General features: G+C 41.5%; 1 protein-coding gene across 2 annotated transcripts in view; it reads left to right on the top strand.

Moving 5' to 3' along the window:
* Positions 1 to 20,132, top strand: part of BASP1 (brain abundant membrane attached signal protein 1) — an 82,413-nt gene extending 62,281 nt beyond the window's left edge. For both annotated transcript variants that reach the window (XM_043540238.1, XM_037893307.2), the window contains exon 2: positions 18,527 to 20,132. In XM_043540238.1, coding sequence (XP_043396173.1) covers positions 18,527 to 19,274 — 748 coding nt within the window. In that variant the 3' untranslated portion in view covers positions 19,275 to 20,132. The remainder of the gene's footprint in view (positions 1 to 18,526) is intronic.
* The last annotated feature ends 334 nt before the right edge of the window (positions 20,133 to 20,466 follow it).

Genomic DNA, 20,466 nt, shown 5'->3' with positions numbered 1-20,466 from the left:
AACAAAATCACTTCAACCCCCTTATGCCCACGTCCTCAGTAAGTGCTAGTGGAATGTAACAGTTTGACTTATTCACCTGATCTTTCTTAACTTGTGAAAACATCCCCTTTTTCTAGTGTGGAACTAAAAGCTGACAGAAATGTGTATATTTGCAGTTTTAAATTGAAATTTGCATGCACAGATTTGCCTGTGGGCCAAGAACAAGTAGGAAAAAGCTCAACTCCAAAGGCAACTTTACAGAAGCATCTGAAAACCTTGAGCTGCTGTGAGTCTCCATATTGTGACTTACATCATTAATGCAATATTACTAGCATGGAAAGTGCTTAATTAGATTTTATCATGACTAGAGTAAATTTGATTGCTAAATATACACAGTAATAATAAATCAATGCAACTATAATGTTTGGATTGTAAGTAGCACATTACATTGTTCCTAGGCCCTTTTTCACAGAACACGGTGCTTGCATCGATAGCTAGGCATACTCCATAGAGAGGTGTTATCAGAAGTGGGGTCAAAATGTACAACCTTTAACTCTGACCACATGGTGTGGTTAGAAAACAAGGGATTTTTTAATGAATAGAATTAGGTGGGTCTTTCAGATAGAAATAGGTCGTTTTTTTTTTAAAGTCAGTAGGTCTTATATAACAGTTCTCATGTGTTACCTACCTTTGTAAAGTACTTTGAAAGCAAGTCACATTATAGGGAAACTGAGGCACAGAGAGGCGAGGTGACCTGCCACAGGTTGATGCAGGTCAGTGATAGAGTTGGGAATAGAACCCAGGCTCTTGACTCCCCCTTCAGTGCTTTATCTGGATCAGTGCTTGAAAGCAGAAAGTAATAGGGGAGCTGTGATGAGGACTAGGAAACCCTATTTACTAATTTGAATTGTGGTAGCCCCTGGAAGTTGCAGTAAGGGAATAGAGCCCTATTATGTTGGTACTGTGTGTATATATGCACACAATGGAAAGATGGTTCCTGCCCCAAATGTGGGTGGAAGAGCAGATTGAGGAGTGCGGATGTGGGTGGGGTACGCTAGACAGCAGGGTTGTGAGGCAATATTGAACTTTGGACTCGGGTGTGTGTGTGTGTAGGGGGGAGACTTGAACTGAGATAGTTTTGGGCTGTGAAGAAGCCAAGGGGAGAGTAACTGCATTCTGACAATCCCCCTGAGGATCATCAAAGTACAACTCCACGTGCCCACCCAGTCCCTCTGGCTCCCCCTTTACATGGGTGTGCACCCCAGGGCTGCTTGGTGATGACTTGAGAAGGATAAGTAGGGATGTGATATGGAGCAGAGTGGGGAGCAGGGTTGTGAGGTGGTGCATGGGGAAGAATTGGGGCTTAACTTGCAAAGGTGGGAAGTGAAGAGGAACTCTGATCTAATGAAGCAGAGGTCACAGAAGGCATCCACAGGCAAACCATAGGCCTCACCTATTCCAAACCATTTCTTCCCCTCACCTGCTCATTGTCCCTCTGAGAAGTGGCCGGTGAGAATGGGAGTAGATGGAGGAACTTGATGGTGACTTTGGTAGTCTTGACTTAATGCAGTTGGATTATCCTGAATAAGGGGAATAACTCCCAATGCATCTAATTTTAGCACTTCAAAAGTAGCTTATACCCAATAGTTATTTGGGGTGGGGGTGGAAGGGCAAGGGAGGGCAGAAAGAGAGATTTTTGGAGTTTCAGAGGATTGTGATGGTTTAGTTAGTAACCCCCCTAAAGCAATATGAGGAAACAAGGCAAATTTTCCAGAAAGAAACATTTTAAAATGTTTCAGCTGAAAAAGTTAGAAGCTGTCATCCTAGCAGGATTAAAATTGCCCTATGAAGAGTTAGTGGGCCAAATTTGGAGAGTAATGCAATCACTTAGATACAAGGGATTTTTGTCCTGCTTTAAATGCAAATTGCACAACACTATGGAGTTACTGCCAGTGCCTCCAAGATTAGAAACACCCTTCTTAGAATCTCCAAGTAGTACTTGGGACAAATGCAAATTATGTGTTTGGGTTAGGGGGCTTCTAAAATGGTCCTATTTTTCATTCCTATAAATTGGCTCACTTCTTTAATTTACACAGAAGCAGTTTGCGGCTATTAGGCATCCACATTTAGAAATATTGGCTCAGCTTTATGCACATGAATCATATCTAACTTTAGGCTCCCAGTGTGGGAAGTGTTCATCTCAGTGCTTAAACTGGATGTAAATAGGGTGACCATATTTTCCCAAAGGGAAAATGGGACACACCCAGCCCTCCCTGCCACCCACCCACAGGCCTGGGCTGAGGTCCCTCAGCCTCTCCACAGCATCCCCCAGGCCCTCCCACATATGGGGCTGCCTCAGGCCATCCTTGCCCTCCCGCCCTGCATATGGGGCTGGCCTAAGCCTTTCCTGCCTCCCGCCCACGTGGGACCAGCCTGAGATCCCCCTCCCCACTGGCGCCCGGAGCCAGCCTGAACTTGCCCGCCCGCCCACCCACCTGTACCCCCCTTCCTCCTCACAGTCCTGGTCCAAGCTCTCCCAGCTGCCTGCCTGCGTACGGGGCTCGTCCTCCAAGCCCCTTCCCCACCCCCACTGCCCGCCCATGTGTAGTAAAAATGCTGCTCGCAGCCCACTTCCCATGCCGGGGGGCCAGCCTAGCCCTTCTGCCTGGGGGAGCAGGGATCCTCCTGCCAGGTCTGAGCAGGGACCCCCTTCCCTGTGGGCTGCCCCAGGCACTGTGCAGGGGATACATCAAGTGCGTGGAGTGGGGGGGGGGGGCGGTGAGCGAACCGTGCCCCAGCTACTCACCTGTGCAAGTTGGGAGCTGGTGGGGATGTGGTGGGGGTGCTGCCTGGGAGAGTGGGGGGCGGCGGGACAGGAGCAGCAGTGGGAGTGGGGGGGGGAGCGCTCTCGCTGCCCATACCTCCTGCTGCTGCTGCCGATGGAGGAGGTGGCAAGGAAGACTCCGGTTGGGTGCGCACTGGGGGAAGCAAAGGGGGTGGGCAGGGCTGCTTGCTGCCTCCCACTGCTGGCTCGGTGCCATGATCCACAGTATCTCCCTGCCAGTCAGCCTGGCCCCAACTGTTCCGGTGCCCCTGCAGGCGGCAACCGGATTTTGGGTGTCCAGTCACTGTTTCTGACCGGACGCTGTCAGGTGCCCTTTTTGACCGGACTTTTCAGTCGAAAAGGACACCAGACAACCCTACACACATCTATACCCCTCTCTCACACATGGGGGCCAAGGGGTGACTGACCAATCAAACCCTCCCTGCCTGGCGTTCTCCTCCCTCCTAGCTCCGCTGGGTCCCCAGGCAGGCCCACCTTCCCCAGTACCTGGTGTTGTCTTCCCAGCCAGAGTCCACCACCTGCTCCCACTGACCAGCTCCTGCAGTTCGCAGCACGCAGCCAGCATTGGCGGGAAACAGGATGGGGGGTGGGGGGCTGTGCTGACGGACCAGCTCGGGGAGCCCCCCGGCCCCACATGCTGCAGCTTTCTGCCACCAGCCTTGCACACCCACCCCCATCATTGACACCCCCCACCCCCCACTCACCACTGGTTGGGATACCTGGAAGAGGGCTTAAATACAGGACTGTCTCTTAAAAACAGGTCGTCCGGTCACCCTAGATAATTGCAGTGAATAGGCTGTTGTTTGTGGGTATTATTTCTGTAGTGCTGTGTACTCTTTTTGCTGGTGGCAGGCTGTTTTTCCATCACAGGAAGCATACTTTTTTGCCCCAAAACAGCTCACCCAGAACTAATTTTCTCTCCTTTCATCCCTCTACTGCTAAATGAAACAGAAGGATGGAGGAACAGGAGTCACCATTTACTATCACTTTCCTGATCCCCATTCTGCCTATAACAGAGCAGGCCCACAATTGTGTCAATGCCCACAAATACAATTGATCAGGAGGGATATTTTGGTGGATCCATGATGCTGGATCTCTTGCTGCCTTGAGTGGGAGGCATGAGAAAGGTGAAGCAGTACACTGCTCAGTACAACAATTTCTGCTTTTCCATTCAGAGTCCATTCTAAACAAGCTTAGGGAAATGCATATGGAATCTTCTCTAAAATGACTATCTAAAACAGATAATGGGGAGAATTTGCAGTTAGGTGTTTAACTCCCATTGAAATTTGGTGGTATTTAGGTACCTTCCTTCCTTTTGTTCCTTTGAAAATCTCCTCCAGTGTTCTAAAGTGACACTGGTAAGTATGGTAGTTTGAGAGGCAAAATTTAGGTTTTGTAAAATTTTTCAAAACTCAATGTGAATCAAAATCTAAAAAATGGAAACAGGATTGTTTTTTCTGCGGTGCTGGAAATACACAAACATGTATGAGAACCAGATATGAAATGCACCAAATAGACTAGCTTAATATAACTGACCCTGCTAAACTGAAGTGCAGACTGGAAACAGCTCAAATAATTGCTGGGAAACATAAATGTAAAACTTTTTTTCAAAAATCTTAATAACTTAAAATGTTCTGACTTGCATCTTTCTCAGTATCTTTGGTCTTGTCTTTCAAAACTTTATTAGAATGCAACTGTGTAGAGTTGAGGAACTAATATGATGCTGATCCTTGATGATGTTGTCACAAAGCTGAGTGGTATTCAGCATCGTGTATACTACTTATGATTCAATCCAGATCACAGTAGGGCTTAACTGCAAGTAGTTTTATGTAATGCAGAACATGCCTTGTGTACACCTAATTCATCACTGCATTCTGGCATAGAATTTTATACTGAAGACAGGCCTAAAAGGCTAAGGATTTTATTCCAAAAATGAAATGTAAGCCTCTTCAGAGTCTGTATAGCATAAAAGTCCCACTGTATGGTTAAAGTACCACTTAATGGTGCATCGGCTTTGTGCTAGCCCTCTGCAGAGGTGTAAATTTGAACATGGATGCACATGAAGCACAAAACAGTATTGTGCGTGTATGTATAAATAGCATGATTTATAGCCTCATTCTGAAGACTTAAATATATCCTGCCTTCCTAAGAAACTATTATTTAAGGACAAAGGTTAGCTTGTGTGAGCTATTGATTAGCTTAATGGTCTCTGAGGACTAAGGCAGAGCATATTCCAATAATTAAATCAATTATTTGGGATAATTATTAATAATCCCATATTAACTGGAAGAGGGACATGGCTTAATTCTGTGACATTGCATCTGTTTTAATTATTTAAAACTCCTCCATTTTGTGTTCATGGGTGAAGAGCATTCACACGAAGGTAGGTGCCTAAGAACCGTCCTTTTCCCACATCTTTTCCCCTCCTTCTCTGTGGTACAGCTATGATGTCCGTATGCTGGAGTCGGGAGTGCTGATTTGTAATAGAATCTGAGTCAGATTCTGCCTGTGGATACACATGTGGCTCCCACTGGCTGCAATGGGAGTGCCATGTCTTGGAATATAGATATTCAGGCCTGCCTGTAAAGGCCTATACTTTAAGAACTCAAATGCATTTTTATCACTTAGCTGGTTACAGGGGTATAAAAACAAAGAATCAAAATCACAGTCCGACTGTATGTGGGCCTTCTCTCACTAGGATAGTCCGGCCTTGTTCTTAGGCTGGGAAGCATCCTGTCTGGCGAGAAATCACTTATCAGTGGTTGTGGTCATGAAACCCTCATTTCTGTATGTTTTATCTTTATGGCCCCTACTTTTCTATTGTTAATCTGTCTGCTGTCTAATAGTTTCTGTCTGCTGTATAATACATTTTGCTAGGTGTAAGTTAATTAGTGTAGTGGGATATAATTGGTTAGAGAATTAAGTTACAATAGGTTAGGATTGGTTAGTTAAATTTCAGTAAAAGGATTGGTTAAGGAATAGCTGAGAATATTACTATATAAACTGGGGTCAAACAGGAAGTGGGAAGAAGGGAAAGTGGAATCATGTTCGCTAAGGGCGGGGGAACGGGAATGGGGAACAGGAACACAGGCAAGGTTCTGCGGCGTCAGAGCTGGGAAGCGGGACACGGGGTAAATGCTCTGAGGTGTCAGAGCTGGGAAGCGGGACACGGGGTAAATGCTCTGCGGTGTCAGAGCTGGGAAGGGGGACACTGGGGAATAGACTCTGTCAGCATATAGAGATAAGCCCGACTGGTGTGAAGGGCTTCAAAATATGCTTGCTTGGAAACTAACCCCAATAAACATCGCATTGTCTGTTCTTTGAACTTCTGGTCTTTTGCCGCTTGCTGTCTGCGTGACAAGAACCAGGGAAGTGGCAGGGTTGAGGGAAAACCCTCTAAAACCATGCACAAGTGAGAAGAAAAAATATAGTCTGGAGAGTCTTGGGAGCTATTGCAAGTATTCACTACCTCTTTGTAATCCTATTCCCAGTTACTGTCTCCATCTCCCTATCGTGTGCTCACATGACATTTTCAGGTAACCAGCATTGTACGAGAGCAGACTGTAGTCGGAAAGGAAAAGTCTCTGTAAGAACTTAATAATTACTTTGAAAATCTAAAATTATATTCCACAACTAATTTTTCCACTTGAAATCTGAGGGGGAAAAAAATGAAATGATTACTTTACAGTAATGTGCCAAAGTTTATATTCCAAGGACTCTCCCTAAAGTGATCCAGAAAGTAGAATGGCCTAGCTAGAAAATACATAAAGTTACATATAGTTGTAAGTGAGAAACATTAAAGGGATATAACAATAAATTACCTAGATCCCAAAACATACATTCTTTTGAGGGAAGGGTTGTTAACATAACCTTTTTAAAAAGCTCATGTTTTGTATTTGTGGGCTGAGTTAAGACTGCACATCGGTCGCTCAGGATGAGGGTAGGGAAATGTGGGCAGTGTGTGCTGAAAGTGCTGTCCTCATTTTCCAGCACACAGAGGCACCAGAGTGCTCTGAGGAGACCCTCAAGAACTGAGGTCTCCGCCACATCTCTGCTCTTCCCCAGTGCCGCATCCTGTATCTTCCTGTTCTGCTCTGGCTGCCGCCTGGGCCCAAGCCTTATATTTTCAAAAGTGACTAGTGATTTTGGGTGCCGAATTTCAGACATCCAGAAGATAAGATTGGCAAGCACATATTATAGATGCGTCAATAAATATGGGCTCAGGATATATTGGAGGGACACAATATGAATAGAATACTTGTGAAGATGGAATTGTCCCAAAGCACTGAGGCTCTTGTTATCTTAAATATTTCTTTAGCTAGTAATTTGGATTGCATATGAAGTATTAGAGAGACGGTTTGGCCATAAATGGAAGCTGGCCTGGAACCCTGTCTGGTTTCCAGAGGAACTTTGTTGAAATCTGTCTCTGTGGAATGTTTTGATTTTGACAAATCAGCAAATAGACAAAAAACTGTTTCATTGGAATTTTTCTGACGAGCTCTATTTTTCACAACTAATTTTGAAAATCTTTGGATCTGACCCATATTGGGAGCTGTGGGTGTTCAGCACCTCTGAAAACCAGGCCATTTCTATTTAGAAGTCCAAATACAGATTTAGGTGCCTAATATTGGGCATCAATGTTTGAAAATTTTGGCCAATGTTGTGAAATTATAAAAATATTTCTTGGGGAGAAATGCACACTAAACAAACCAATATGGCAGCTTGTAATTAGTATGCAAAAGGAATGTGCCAATTTCTGGCGGTTGTTTTAGTTTATTGTTAAAGACCTGATAATTTTTTTTTTCAGAAAGGTTTTCTTGTAAAATCCATTTCTATTAAAATCCTCTGAAAAGAAGGATTTTGTCAGAACCCTTGCTTCTAGTTGTGAACAATGGTGTGATTAAGATCTCTGGTCTGGGACAGACTGACTTTTTGCAATACATTTTTGCAATGTTTAATTTGGTGCAAAAGGCCCTTTTATTGGAAGCTGACAAAAGAAAATGATCGCGTAACCTGAAACATCCAGTACTGTAGCCAAGGTCTGGCATAGCTGATGGCAAGCTGGACCGCCATTGTGTAGCAAGTTTCCTAAATTCTGCAGCACCCTAATGTAGCAAACTGAAAATTCTGTGGCTGCTTGTTTTAAATTAAAAAGGGAAGTTTTGAATGAATTAAACATGAAGATGCATAGTTCAGCCCATGAACAGCATTGTCTTGTGCTGTTCCTTCACTTTACAGTTTTCCATGTGCCAAATCTTGTGTGGACAATTCAGAACTGCCTTGTGGAAATTATGGGGGAGGAAATTGGAGTCTTTGGCAGTTACGCAGGGGACAGTTGGTGCATTTTTGGCACATGGAGCGTCACTGGAGGCAGTCTGGGATTGCATGGCAAACACATTAGTTAATTCTGTTTAAAATCCACAGTAGTGCAATAGTTAACAATGGTGACATTTAAAGAGGATTTCTCTGTTGTAGAAAATGCAGGGAGGTTAATGCAGCAGTTCACACCTAGCAGAGCTGTTTCAGGGTGCCTGTGAGCTCAGGAAGGCACATTGGTTTACACTGTGTTCATGTATTCAAGGTTTTCTTTGCGACCATAAGGCTAGAAACATAACCTTTTTCTCAAGATCACCGTGTATCATGCTGACCAATATAGTCTCATTGCTTCATTTTACCCCTCTGTAATCCTTCTGTTTTTGTTTTATACCTGGATTTTAAGCTCTTTGAGGCAGGGATTGTTTTTTATTGTTTGTGTAACATCTATCACAATTTGGTCCTGGTCCAAAAAATAAACAATAGTAAAAACTGATGGGTTCTACAACAATTCTACAACAAGTTGTGGATTCTGCAAAAAATGATGTGATCAGAGTAAACAGGGCCCAGGCTGTACAGTAACACACTAATATGACTTGAATACAAGGTGACAAATAATATGAAACCACAAAATCAAACACCTTGAGCTTTTGGTTTCCTCTGATAGAATCAAACATGCTTGTTTCTATGGCTTCTCCTAAGACCAAAATAGTTTGAGTGTCGGATGCCAAGTATATTATGTCTTCAGTGAACATACGGGCTACAATATTCAGCTGTTGCATTAAAACGCCTCGTGAAATATGAACGATGTTGGGAAAACTAACCGACCTTGCAGCATTAGGCCAACAAGCCATGTTACATGGAGCAGAACAACCTATTAGCAAGGCTTGAAGAATATTGCTATTTGAGCCAAGGCTACCGTAATCTGAAATACATATGTATATTTAACCAATTTAATTCCACTCCAACGCTTAATATAAAAGTAACACACATGATCAGTATATCTTGAAATATTTCAGTCACTTAGTTGATCAATTTATTTTATCTGAATACTCTCTAGCTGGCTGGCTTCCTCCAGACATGGCGATGAACATGACTCATTCAAGCAGATTACATGTGATTTCAGTTTGGCGCTAATTAGATTTGGTCATTTTGGCAAGTCTAGTGTTTTTAATGAATCTGCTGGCCCTGAGACAGAGTTTCATCTCTGTTCTTTGAATAATAGATTCCTCACCTATTTTTCATTACTGTATCAACAACTATCTGAGATCAAGTATTTCAAGTAAATCTAGAAAATATCTCATGCATTTTTTTTCCTTTTTGACTTGTTCTCACAATACTGATAGTTTTGCCACGTGTGTGGGTTTTTTATTTTGGTTCTAGCTATAATTGTCCATTCCTAGTTGGACTGGTTATTCAATACCTTGTGGATATTGTTATATGAAGAGATGTTGTGTTTGGACTGATAGAACTTGGCAAATTATTGACAATAGGCCCCAACTGTCAAATGCAGAGTTTCAAGAATCAGAACTTCTGATATTCCATTTCTTACATATTGTAATTTTTTTATATGGGTCATTGTCACCCTGCTTTTGTCTGGTAGTAATAACATCTCCATGAATTTAGAATAGCTCTTAACAGAATCTTTTTGGCCATATCCAAATAAATCCTCACACAGCCTTTTCCGTAATCTGCAAGGGATTACATGACCCTGCACTGGCTATTCTGTTGGTATTTTTCAGAAGAAATTAAATGTATTGCAGTGTGTCAGTCTGGGGGCTAGTGGAATACTAAATTACCTTCAAGAATTAATGGGAGCTGTATTTTTAAAAATTATGGGGGAAGACAACAAGGAGAGAAGTAAGAGTGAAATGTATCCATCTGAGAGCTAAACACCTAGTCTTGAGATACTACCTGCTGGTAGTGCCACGTTGGCTTGCACATGGGAACAAACAAACAAACAATGTCAGCTTCAATAAGGAACAAAAGATGGCCTATATCTGCTTAGTATGGCATGTGGGAAATTAGGTGACCACTGCTTTTTGTATTTTAAGGGATATCTCCTCTTTACTATACAGTTCCTTTCCAGACCTGGAAATTCATGACGTTTTTGAAACAGTGCCCATGAGGAAGAGGGGAGAGAGTACCAGTGGCAGGAGTGTATGCAGCCTGAGGAAGTGCAAAAAAGATCTTTGTGGTCAGTATAAGAAACAGGCTGATCCTTTACTCAATGATGGCCAGAGTCAAGAATCTCTCATTTTATTATCCTATTTCTTACTGCAATAAACAAATGCAATTGCTAGATTTTAAGGACCTAAATTGAACAATTTGAGGCATCTGGAGACTGCTGGCCAACTTCTGTTCTGTTACATCCATGTAATTAACTCCACTGATGATGGATTTATTTCATATGTACATCAATGTAATAAGAGCATAATTTGGTCATATACCTCCAGACTTTGACAACTAAAATTTCCCAAAGCCGCTTAATCTCTTTGTCTTAAGAAGCCTGAATTTGAGCTAGGGCCCCCTTTTTCATGTCCATCACGTTAAGCCGTTAGGTCAGGGTTAGCATAAGGGTGATTGGGCGGGGAACCATTGGCTTTTGGCTAAAGATCAGGACTGGGAGTCTGACAGACTTCTGTTGACTTTGGACTAGCAACTTCACCTCCCTGTACTAGTGGTGGTGGTGGGAATTTCAGAAAGACTCATTGGTACTTTAACCTAGGTTTTGTTGTATACCTTGTGAAACCACAAGTTAGTAAATTTTTTTTTTCTATTGCAATGGAAGTAGACCATCAGAATCCCAATTTCCAAAAGTGTGCAGCATCCATTGTTTAGTGGGAGCTGTTGGGTGCTGAGGTACTCGTGAAAATCTGGCCCTAAATGTATATGTAACTCTACTTGACTAAATGCTTGAAACACTAGAACTAAGTTCTTAATACGCACACTTTTCTATGTTAAACATCTGTGGCTTTTTCTAAAAAACATGAGTACAGCAAGTCATTGAATTACTGAGCTCCATCAATGTTTGATTACTTACAGTTTGTTGCAATGCCTTTATTAAATAGCAGTCAGCTGGGTAACCTGTAGGAAGGGTACCTATCTATTTATTTTGCAATGTTGAAACTCTGCTTTGAATTATAGACTTTTGTTGTACAGTACTTAAAGCTGGGAATGAGATGGGAAGTAGCTGATGCTGAGGTAGCTTGGCAGCTGATTTTTATAGTTGGTATGACTGAGACCGACCTGTTACTTCCTCCAAATCTCTTGAAGCTTACTTCCATTCTTTTACGGTATGCCAAATGTGCTAGTTTAGGCCTCAGTTACTTAAGCACATGCTTAAGTCCCATGGACTTCAATGGGATTTAAGTATATTCTTAAGTGCTTTCCTGAAGTGGGGTTTGGGGCTTAATTTTTGGCAATGCTGAGCACCACACACTCCCACTGAAGTTGAATGGGAACTCTGGGTGCGTAGTTTCTTCTCAGAAGCAGACTCTTAGTTTATGGGGTCATAGCCTTTCCAGCCTGTAGTCTTTCTAGCCTTCCATTCATCCTGGAAATGTACAGTTCTCTCTGTTAAGGATGTTGGTAATGGTCAGTCCTAGTCTGATCCCTTATTAAATGATCTGACCCTTTGCTGCAATGTAAAAGCTTTTACTAAATGATGCTTTATATAAAATATGTATGTGTATACAGGAAGTAATAACTTTTATAGATGAAACCCTTAGACAGATAGTTATATAAAGAGCTAGTTCTATTGACTTTTTTCAGAAGGATGCAATTTCATTATAGAGGCACAATTTAATTATGACTCTTTAAAACTGCAGTCAGATTTTTATACTGTACTTTTTTCCAGCATCTGTTATATTGGCCTATTTAAAGACCAGTTGAATTTTTTAATTCTATTCTGTGAATACATTACTGTAATCCATGATCTTAGATTTAACATTTTGTGTTGTCGTCATCCTAGGCATCCAGCTAATCATGTATATTCCATCCTGGGGGAGTGTTTGACAGTGGTAGTGCAGTGGTTCCCAAACTAGGGGCACGGCTTGTTCAGGGAAAGCCCCTGGTAGGCCAGGCTGCTTTATTTACCTGCCGCATCTGCAGGTTCAGCTGATCGCAGCTCCCAGTGGCGGCGGTTCGCCGTTCTCAGCCAATGGGGGCTGCGGGAAGCAGTGCGGGCCGAGGGACGTGCTGGCCACAGCTTCCCGCAGACCTCATTGGCCTGGGATGGCAAACCGTGACCAGTGGGAGCTGCGATCGGCCCAACCTGCGGATGCAGCAGGTAAACAAAGTGGCCTGGCCCACCAGGGGCTTTCCCTGAGCAGGTGGCACCCCTAGTTTGCGAACCACTGATGTACAGTGTGTGTGTGTGTGAGTGTGTGTGTGTGATTTTTTAAAAAAATTAAACTGTGAAGGATACTTAATTCTGGTGCTACTTTCTGGGAGTGATAGAAAACTTCAGGGTGAATACTTTTAATGCAGAGAACAAGGTCCCAGATTTTTAAAAAAGTCTGGCCCAAGAAGCTTTTAGAAGGAGTTGAATAAAGCCTATACATATATACTGATCTTCTTTTAGAACATCTTCATTATAATATCTGCGTGCGGGCTGTTTTTTCTTTCTTAATGTTTCCTCTACCTTTGGATGAACACTCCAGTGAAATAATTCTGAATGGATTGAAATGCTTTTTATCTCCATTGCAGCTTGTAAGTCTTTCAGTTCACTCTACTTGGCTGAACTACTGCTTTGGAACCTCAGAAAATCATTGCTGTTAGCTACTCATACAGAAACAGCCAATATACCACTTTGCTTTTCCTGTTTCTCTCCAGCAATGGAAGAGCACAGCCATCGAAATTCAGAGGACCTCTTCACAACAATACAAACTGGCCTTCTCTTTGAGAGTGTTTGATTACACAAATTAAAATTTCACCACAGTCAATTGGCAACAGCTAGAGACAGTTCCAAAACTAAACTTTGGATTTTGTGTTCCCCTCAAAGTTTTGGGAGTGTTTTGATCCAAACATGGATTTCGAGGCCCATATCTATCAACTGTAGCTCAAGCAGTTATGATATTAACCACTGTAGATTTGTAAACTCTTCAAGGACTATCTTCCCCTATACATAGACCGTGTTTAACTTATTGTGGATGCCACCACAATACAAGTACACCATAATAAACTTACTTGCATTGAATGTAGCTCTCCATATTTTTCTCATTCTTTTGAAATTGGAAAATTAAACAAAACCAAATGGGCTACACAGTTGGCACACTGGAAAGTGCAGGGCAAAGGCCTCTACATGTACATGTGCATCAGCTTTCTCCAACCTTTCATTTGGGATGGCTTTGATCTTTGAGTCAACATGATTTAATAGATTATTCTTTAAAATAGATTACGTTTTTTCTTTCCATAATGTCATGTGGCACATTTTTCAGCGTAGTCAGTTGGGCCTAGATTTTTGAACCTGGTTGCCTAAATTTAGGCACTCAAACCGACATTTAGGAATCGCGTAAGTGGCCAGACTTTCAGCAGCGCTGAGCGCCCATAGCCCCCACTTAGGTCAATGGATGCTATGAATGTGACTCTGAACATTCACCATTTTCTTTACCTAACCATGAAAACAATACCAGTACAAAGGGCTATCTCTTGCTCCTGGTTCTCGTAATGAGACTACATCACTAAAACCAGCGTTATTTCCATAAATGAGTCTTTTCTCCTCCTTTTCTCTCTCATAGCAGAAGGGACTCTGTGTGGAGGCCAAAAATAAAGCAAACCTTGTTATGTTATTAAATTTAAGATCTGAGGTAAAATTTGGAATAAATATTATAAATATTTTGGGTATATTTAAGGAATCTTTTTTGCCTTTGGTTTGAATTGACCCAAATGTGGATATTAAAGCTGGTATTTGACCCTTCAGTAGTACAATATTCTATGGGAATGGTCTCAAGAGGAAACCTTTTATATACATTAGACACATGGTTACATGGCACCAGACATCATGGGCTCTGTACTAGTGCTTGCGACTGCCGTAGTCTCTTACGAACAGACCAGTCTTGAATTCTGCTTCCTAAGTTTCTTCCCATCTGGTTCCTGCTTCAAACTTTTAATATTCTGTTATGTGCAGCAGGAGTTCTTTGTGTCTGGTGGACCCCAGGATTCTTTACACTAGATACTGAGAGCCTTCTCTGAAGCATGGCTAGAACTGGTGGTAAGGGTTCTGAGGATGATAGCACCCACTTCAGATAATGGTAACAGAAATAAGGACCCACTTCTGGAGGAGGAAATCAGAGAGAGAAAGAGAGATTGACTGGAAGGTGGGATGGGTTGGGGAGAAGATCATCAAATCCCATCTTTACCTACAGCACAAATACACGTCCTTGGTAGAACTGATGGGTCCTATGTCCTCATTTTGCATTATAGCCTGATAAGACAGGAGAGGAAAAGCAACAGTCCATTTGGTTATAAAGTGAATAGAAACAAGGCAACTGGAAAACTTAATGAGAGGATGAGTGATCTTCATGCAGCACTTTCAGTTAAGTAAATGATAGTTATTGCATGACTGGTAGCAACACCTACTAGCTTAGGAAACAGTTGTCAGATAAGCTGGCCTACAAGTTCCAGAGTGGTCTGTCTTTTTTTTAAAAAACCCTTGTCTGCCTTGGTTACCTTATTCTCAAGGCTAGAAAGTAGCAGTCCATTTTTAACTCTTAAGCATCTATAAATAGATCTGAAAATAGTTTGTACATCTTTCCCCCACCTTTCAGTACTAATACATAATACCAAATGACTTCAGGTAAATCTGGGGCACAGGAATCACACAGAAAATGCATCAGAACAAATAAAATCTATTTCATAGGTTCTTGAGCATGCATTTCTCTTTTAAGCATGTATTTCTCCTTCTTGAAGGACCTCTACCCTAGAGCATTTTGTGACTAGCAGTATTCAGAGCAAAATAATTTATATTAAAAAAGCAAGGTTGGTGAATTGCCATACATGTTATAGTAAAATCTGGAAAAATACAGAAGGCGCAGCAAATAAAATTAGGCTCATGGTATTTGGACACTAGTATTGGAAAACAAATAGAGGCTTAGTTAGGGATTGGAAATCCGAAAGTGCACACAGCTCTGGTATAAATCTCTGTTCCTGCTGAATTGCAGAAACCCTCTGAAACTCACCAGTTGTACGAGTGTGTAAACCGCCTTTTGTTCCTATAAGAAGTGCTGGAGTTGAAATCAATGGACTAGACTAATAAGTAGTGAGATTGGGGAGGCCATGATATTAGACAGCAAACAAAGTCCTTGGCCTTTCTTTAAATAACTAAGAGGTTGAACTTCCTTCAACAAAAGTAGTCCTTGGAATCCTCCAGTATCGTTCACCTAAGGTTAGAATCCCTTTTACAGTGGTTTACCTTTCAATCATTTTGAGAATAGCATATTATTTCTGAGCATAAGGCTTTTAAGATCCATTACCATTGCAGGACTCCACATTTCCCCATTACCACATAAATAGTTTCCTTGTGATTACTCTCCTGTTTGAGGCTTGAGACCTGAAAAGTCACTGTCGATCATAATTTCCAATTTCAACTGAACATATGCAGGGGAGCCACTGTTAGACTATGCATATGCCTTGTTGATACAGCAGCAGGAAATCTACCTCTGCAGAAAGGTCCCTTGTCCAGGCTGCTGAAAACAAATGGTCTCCACCGCGATCAGTGGTAATATGCTAATCCAAAGAAATGAGGACTGAAATGGCACATCAGTGCTACTTGTCAAGTAATGTACTAATTAATGGGGGTTGCATTTCAAAATCTGATAGGAAATAGGTAGAACATCATCAGATGGTGTGTAACTTGAGTGTCTGGTGGGTATCTTGGCCACCATGCAGAAGGATGGAATGGATTATTTCTCTCCTCCCTCCCCTCCTGCCCCAGTTGATATCACTATTTTAGTAAAATTTGATATAGAGTGCTGTTGTATCTTAAAGGGACACTCACAGTTCAACTTCTGCCCTAAAATTAGATTTGTGTTTGCCGTAAAATGCTAATAGAAAGATGTCAAGGAAACAACATTTTGCAGTCTTTACAATATAAACATTGCAGGATTGCGCTAGAGTAGAATTTGACTAGTCAGTTTCACTTTCATTTTTTTCTAGGTTGTCTTCATTTCCCAAGCTAGGAGAAATACAAAAAGAGTATAGGTGGTGCAAATTAAATTAGATTTTTGTAAAAGGAATTTCAGGAACACTAAGATGTTAAAGGGACATAGTCAACTTGAAAGCTAGTCACTTTTTAAAAATGGCTTAAGAGTAATTCCTGATATTATACCTGCCCCTGACTCTCTAATAACTGTGAATGTAAAGATATGAAAAATTTCATATATTTTTTTTCTCCCTATAGCTGTGTGAAAGAACCACGCAAACAAGGGAAACTTAGTAATTTGACTCTACAGAGGAAACTCTGAAAGGGAACATGTATTTGACAGTACAGCTGATTGTTCACTGTCTTCTAAATATAAAACTGAAAGTGAGAATTTCCCGCCTCTAATCTTTCATTTATGATGATCTCCAGGTTGCAATAGTAGTACTACTGGTAACAATAGTGGGTAAATATTTTTCAGACAGAAGTGTGGATTTTCAAGTCGGGGGTCTATTAGTAATGACATCACCTTTCAATCTCTCCTTTGTTTTAACCAGACCAAATTTGTGTTTCAATGTACAGTTCAGGATTAAAGATCTTGTTAGCTAAGACTTGAGTCTTTACTCCTTACCAAGGAGATATAAATCCTCACATCAAATACAGATGTACACACCTATTGACAGAAGCAAAGATTTTCAGAAATGATGAGTGATGTTGGGTGTCTTCGCTTTTGCATGTCCAGCTTGAGGCATATTTTAAAGGGGCCTGACTAAGGGTGGGGACTTGGGGGTTCTGAAAGTTGAGTCTCTTTAAGGTGACTCAGGTTAGGGATCCAATCCCTAGTACATCTAAAAATCTTGGCGAGAAGCTGGAAGAAAGAGGTATAACATTTTAAACATATTAAATAGATTATATTACATTGTGTACTATATATAAACCTGCATGTAAAAAGTCCCCACACTGGGTTTATTTCTCTCTATTAGAAGAGCCGTAATAGCGTTGCTGTATTTCAGGTTGTCAGTATTGCTGTTTCTTAACTCAACCTGCTGTGCCCAAGTATTGCAGCTCATAAGGTTCCTTATGTGACAGAATTAAAACAGTGGGAGATTCTTACATACCATATGTGCTGCAATATGAAGGAACAACAGGATAAGTTGCACAATAAGCCAGGTAAGTCCTTATTCCAAAGTCCTTCCTGATTCTTGATTCCATTTTAATTTTGAACCTAATGGACATGTCCACTTAATCGAACTTGAATTTGTGTGCACATTTTTGTCCTCTGTGCATACACACCCAGTGGGCAATCTGCCGTCTTAGTGGGAATGAGCTATGTAAGGCACTGGACATTGTTGTGAAGTATATGCAGCCTTTTATGTTAGGGAAAACATAAATCCATTCAGTGTCACTGTTAGTGGGGTCAGCACTTTCATTCTAAAACAGTGTGAATCAGTTTATAGCTTGGCTGTAAAAAATAAAATAAAAAATTTTAGGCTAAAACTTGGCCTGTGGTCTTAGCTCTGCATCAAAATATAAATAGCTGAGTTATTAACATGTGAAATCTGGCTACTGAACATGCACTACTTGTTTGTGTTTTTTGTTACACCAAGCACCCCTAGTATGGATCAGTGCTGTTAAGTTGCTTTGTATGTGATAGATTCACTTCAATCACTGAGAAGCAGTGACCATTTCTATTCTCAAGGCCTCTAAAAGCATTTCTGGGGACAAGTAAATCCTTAACAAGTTTTCTTAGGGAATGAGTAATAGTCGATTTTTGTGCTAGCCAGAGATGGATACAGCAGCTAGGCTTTGTAAGGATTCAAATTTAGTATTTGTCTAACTTGAATGGTACTCCTGAGCTCTTCTTCTTTTATTCCCTTTGAATACCTTTCAGAGACATAAAAGATAGAGTTGCATGCTTCCTCTTCCTCCCTTTTCAATTCCTCTTGACATAAATTGGAAGGTGGAGGGGTAAATAGCACTAGCAGCTGATTCTTCTTGACTTCATGGGGTGATGATTTAAGGATCTGGTGGCCCAAGTATTGCAGGGCAGGTAGTGACCTGATAGGTGTTTGGCACTCTAGTAGATCATTGTGTTCAGTAGCTAATCACTGATCAAGTTACTGCATTCTCTGCTGGAATAGCCAGCACCCAAACTTTCCAGCTGCTGGTGTGAGAAGTAGTAAGTAATTTAGCTTTGGGGAAGCTAGGTAGAGGTTTTTGGTAACCATCGTTTTTTCTCCTTTTTGCAGAACTCCAAACATGGGAGGCAAACTTAGCAAGAAGAAGAAGGGGTACAATGTAAATGATGAAAAAGCTAAAGACAAGGACAAGAAGGCTGAGGGAGCAGCTACTGAGGAAGAGGAGACTCCAAAACAGAATGAGGATGCCCAGCAAACCACAGAGACCGGAGAAGTGAAGGAGAACAACAAGGAGGAGAAGGGTGATAAAGAGTCCCAGGTTGCTGCCAATAAGACAGAAGACAAAGAAGGGGAAAAAGAAAAAGCCGTGAGCCAGGAAGAAGTCCAGAAATCTGAACCAGAGAAGCCAGAGGCTGTTGTCGACGCAAAAGTGGAGCCACAGAAGAACAATGAACAACTGGCACCTAAGCAAGAGGAACAGACTTCAGCCTCTGCTCCTGCTGTCAGTAGTGAAGCATCTAAAACTTCTGAGCCCAGCAATGATGCAAAAGTTTCCCAGCCTTCAGAAGCCACAGCTACTAGTAAAGCAGATGACAAGAGCAAAGAGGAAGGGGAAGCCAAAAAGACTGAGGCTCCCGCAGCACCTGCAGCCCAAGAAACTAAAAGTGATGTGGCCCCAGCTTCAGACTCAAAACCTAGCAGCAGCGAGGCTGCACCTTCTTCCAAGGAGACCCCGGCAGCAACAGAAGCACCTAGTTCTACTCCCAAGGCTTCAGCGCCTGCAGCCCCACCAGAGGAAGCGAAATCTTCTGAAGTTCCAGCGACTAATTCGGATCAAACCATAGCAGTGCAAGATTAAATTGGACAGCCTGTTGAAATTAACCACTTAAAACAACCTGTGTCTTTTTTTTTCTTTTTCTTTTTTTTTTTTTTAATTTTTTCAGCTATACTAACTTGTTTCAGATCTGAAATAATATGTATTGCCCAGGGGGAAAAAAAAAAAAAAAAGGATGTCCCATCAAGTTGGGAGGGAGCAAGGGAGGGGGGGAAGAATCCAAATAGTATTTTTGTGGGGAAATATCTAATATACTTTCTGCCAGGATTTAAAAATATGGATGTCTGAAAGTACAGCACATCTTTTGTATCTGAACTGCTGTAAATGCACTCCACCAATGTATCAAAATCTTTTTTTTGTTCTGTAATGGGGTTTGGGAGTGGTGCATTTGATTCTGCCCGCTGGGCTTGTGCCAAGGCAATCAGATCTTTATGAAAGCAGCATTTTCTGTGGGTGTTTTTTTTTTATTTACACCCTTTCTTATTTTGATATATTTTTTATGCAGTGGATGAATGCCAACTTTCAGACAAACCCACTTAGCTGTCCACATTTTTCTCAATGCCAATCCTCCAATTCTTCTTCCTCTCCAAATATTTTTGGGAGTAAACAGCATTCTCATCCTACTTAGCCTACCTAGATTTCTCATGACGAGTTAATGCATGTCTGTGGTTGGGTGCACCTGTAGTTCTGTTTATTGGTCAGTGGAAATGAAAAAGTCTGCGTTCATTGCAGTTCCAGTTTCTCTTCCATTCTGTGTCACAGACACCACACACCACTCATTGGAAAACAAATGAAAAACAAAATGTACAATGGATGCATTGAAATTATATGTAATTGTATAAATGGTGCAACAGTAATAAAAGTTAAATAATTTAAAAAAAATAAAGGTGTAAAGATTGATAGTTTATTTAGACTAATTCTTCATATTTAGCTCTGACAGCCTGGCATCCACAATCCACATATTCAGAGGAAAAAGATGATTATCTGAGAGCAAAACAAAATCACTGTGGTCAGGATTCAGCTACCCACATTCACAATGAGTACCAGTATAAAGTGCTACTTAGCATCAGTCAGGATATTTGAATCTGACCCTAGAGATATTTTGCTATAAACTCTCACGTGTGATACAGAGCTCCATGAGAGTTTAGAGATAGTGAGTGAACAGGAAATACTTTATATCCTATGCATAAGCAGAATATATAAAGTCTGTCATATG

Source organism: Chelonia mydas, chromosome 2, assembly GCF_015237465.2.
Source record: "Chelonia mydas isolate rCheMyd1 chromosome 2, rCheMyd1.pri.v2, whole genome shotgun sequence".
NCBI classification, from domain to species: domain Eukaryota; kingdom Metazoa; phylum Chordata; order Testudines; family Cheloniidae; genus Chelonia; species Chelonia mydas.
This window is presented reverse-complemented; position numbering and strand designations above follow the sequence as displayed.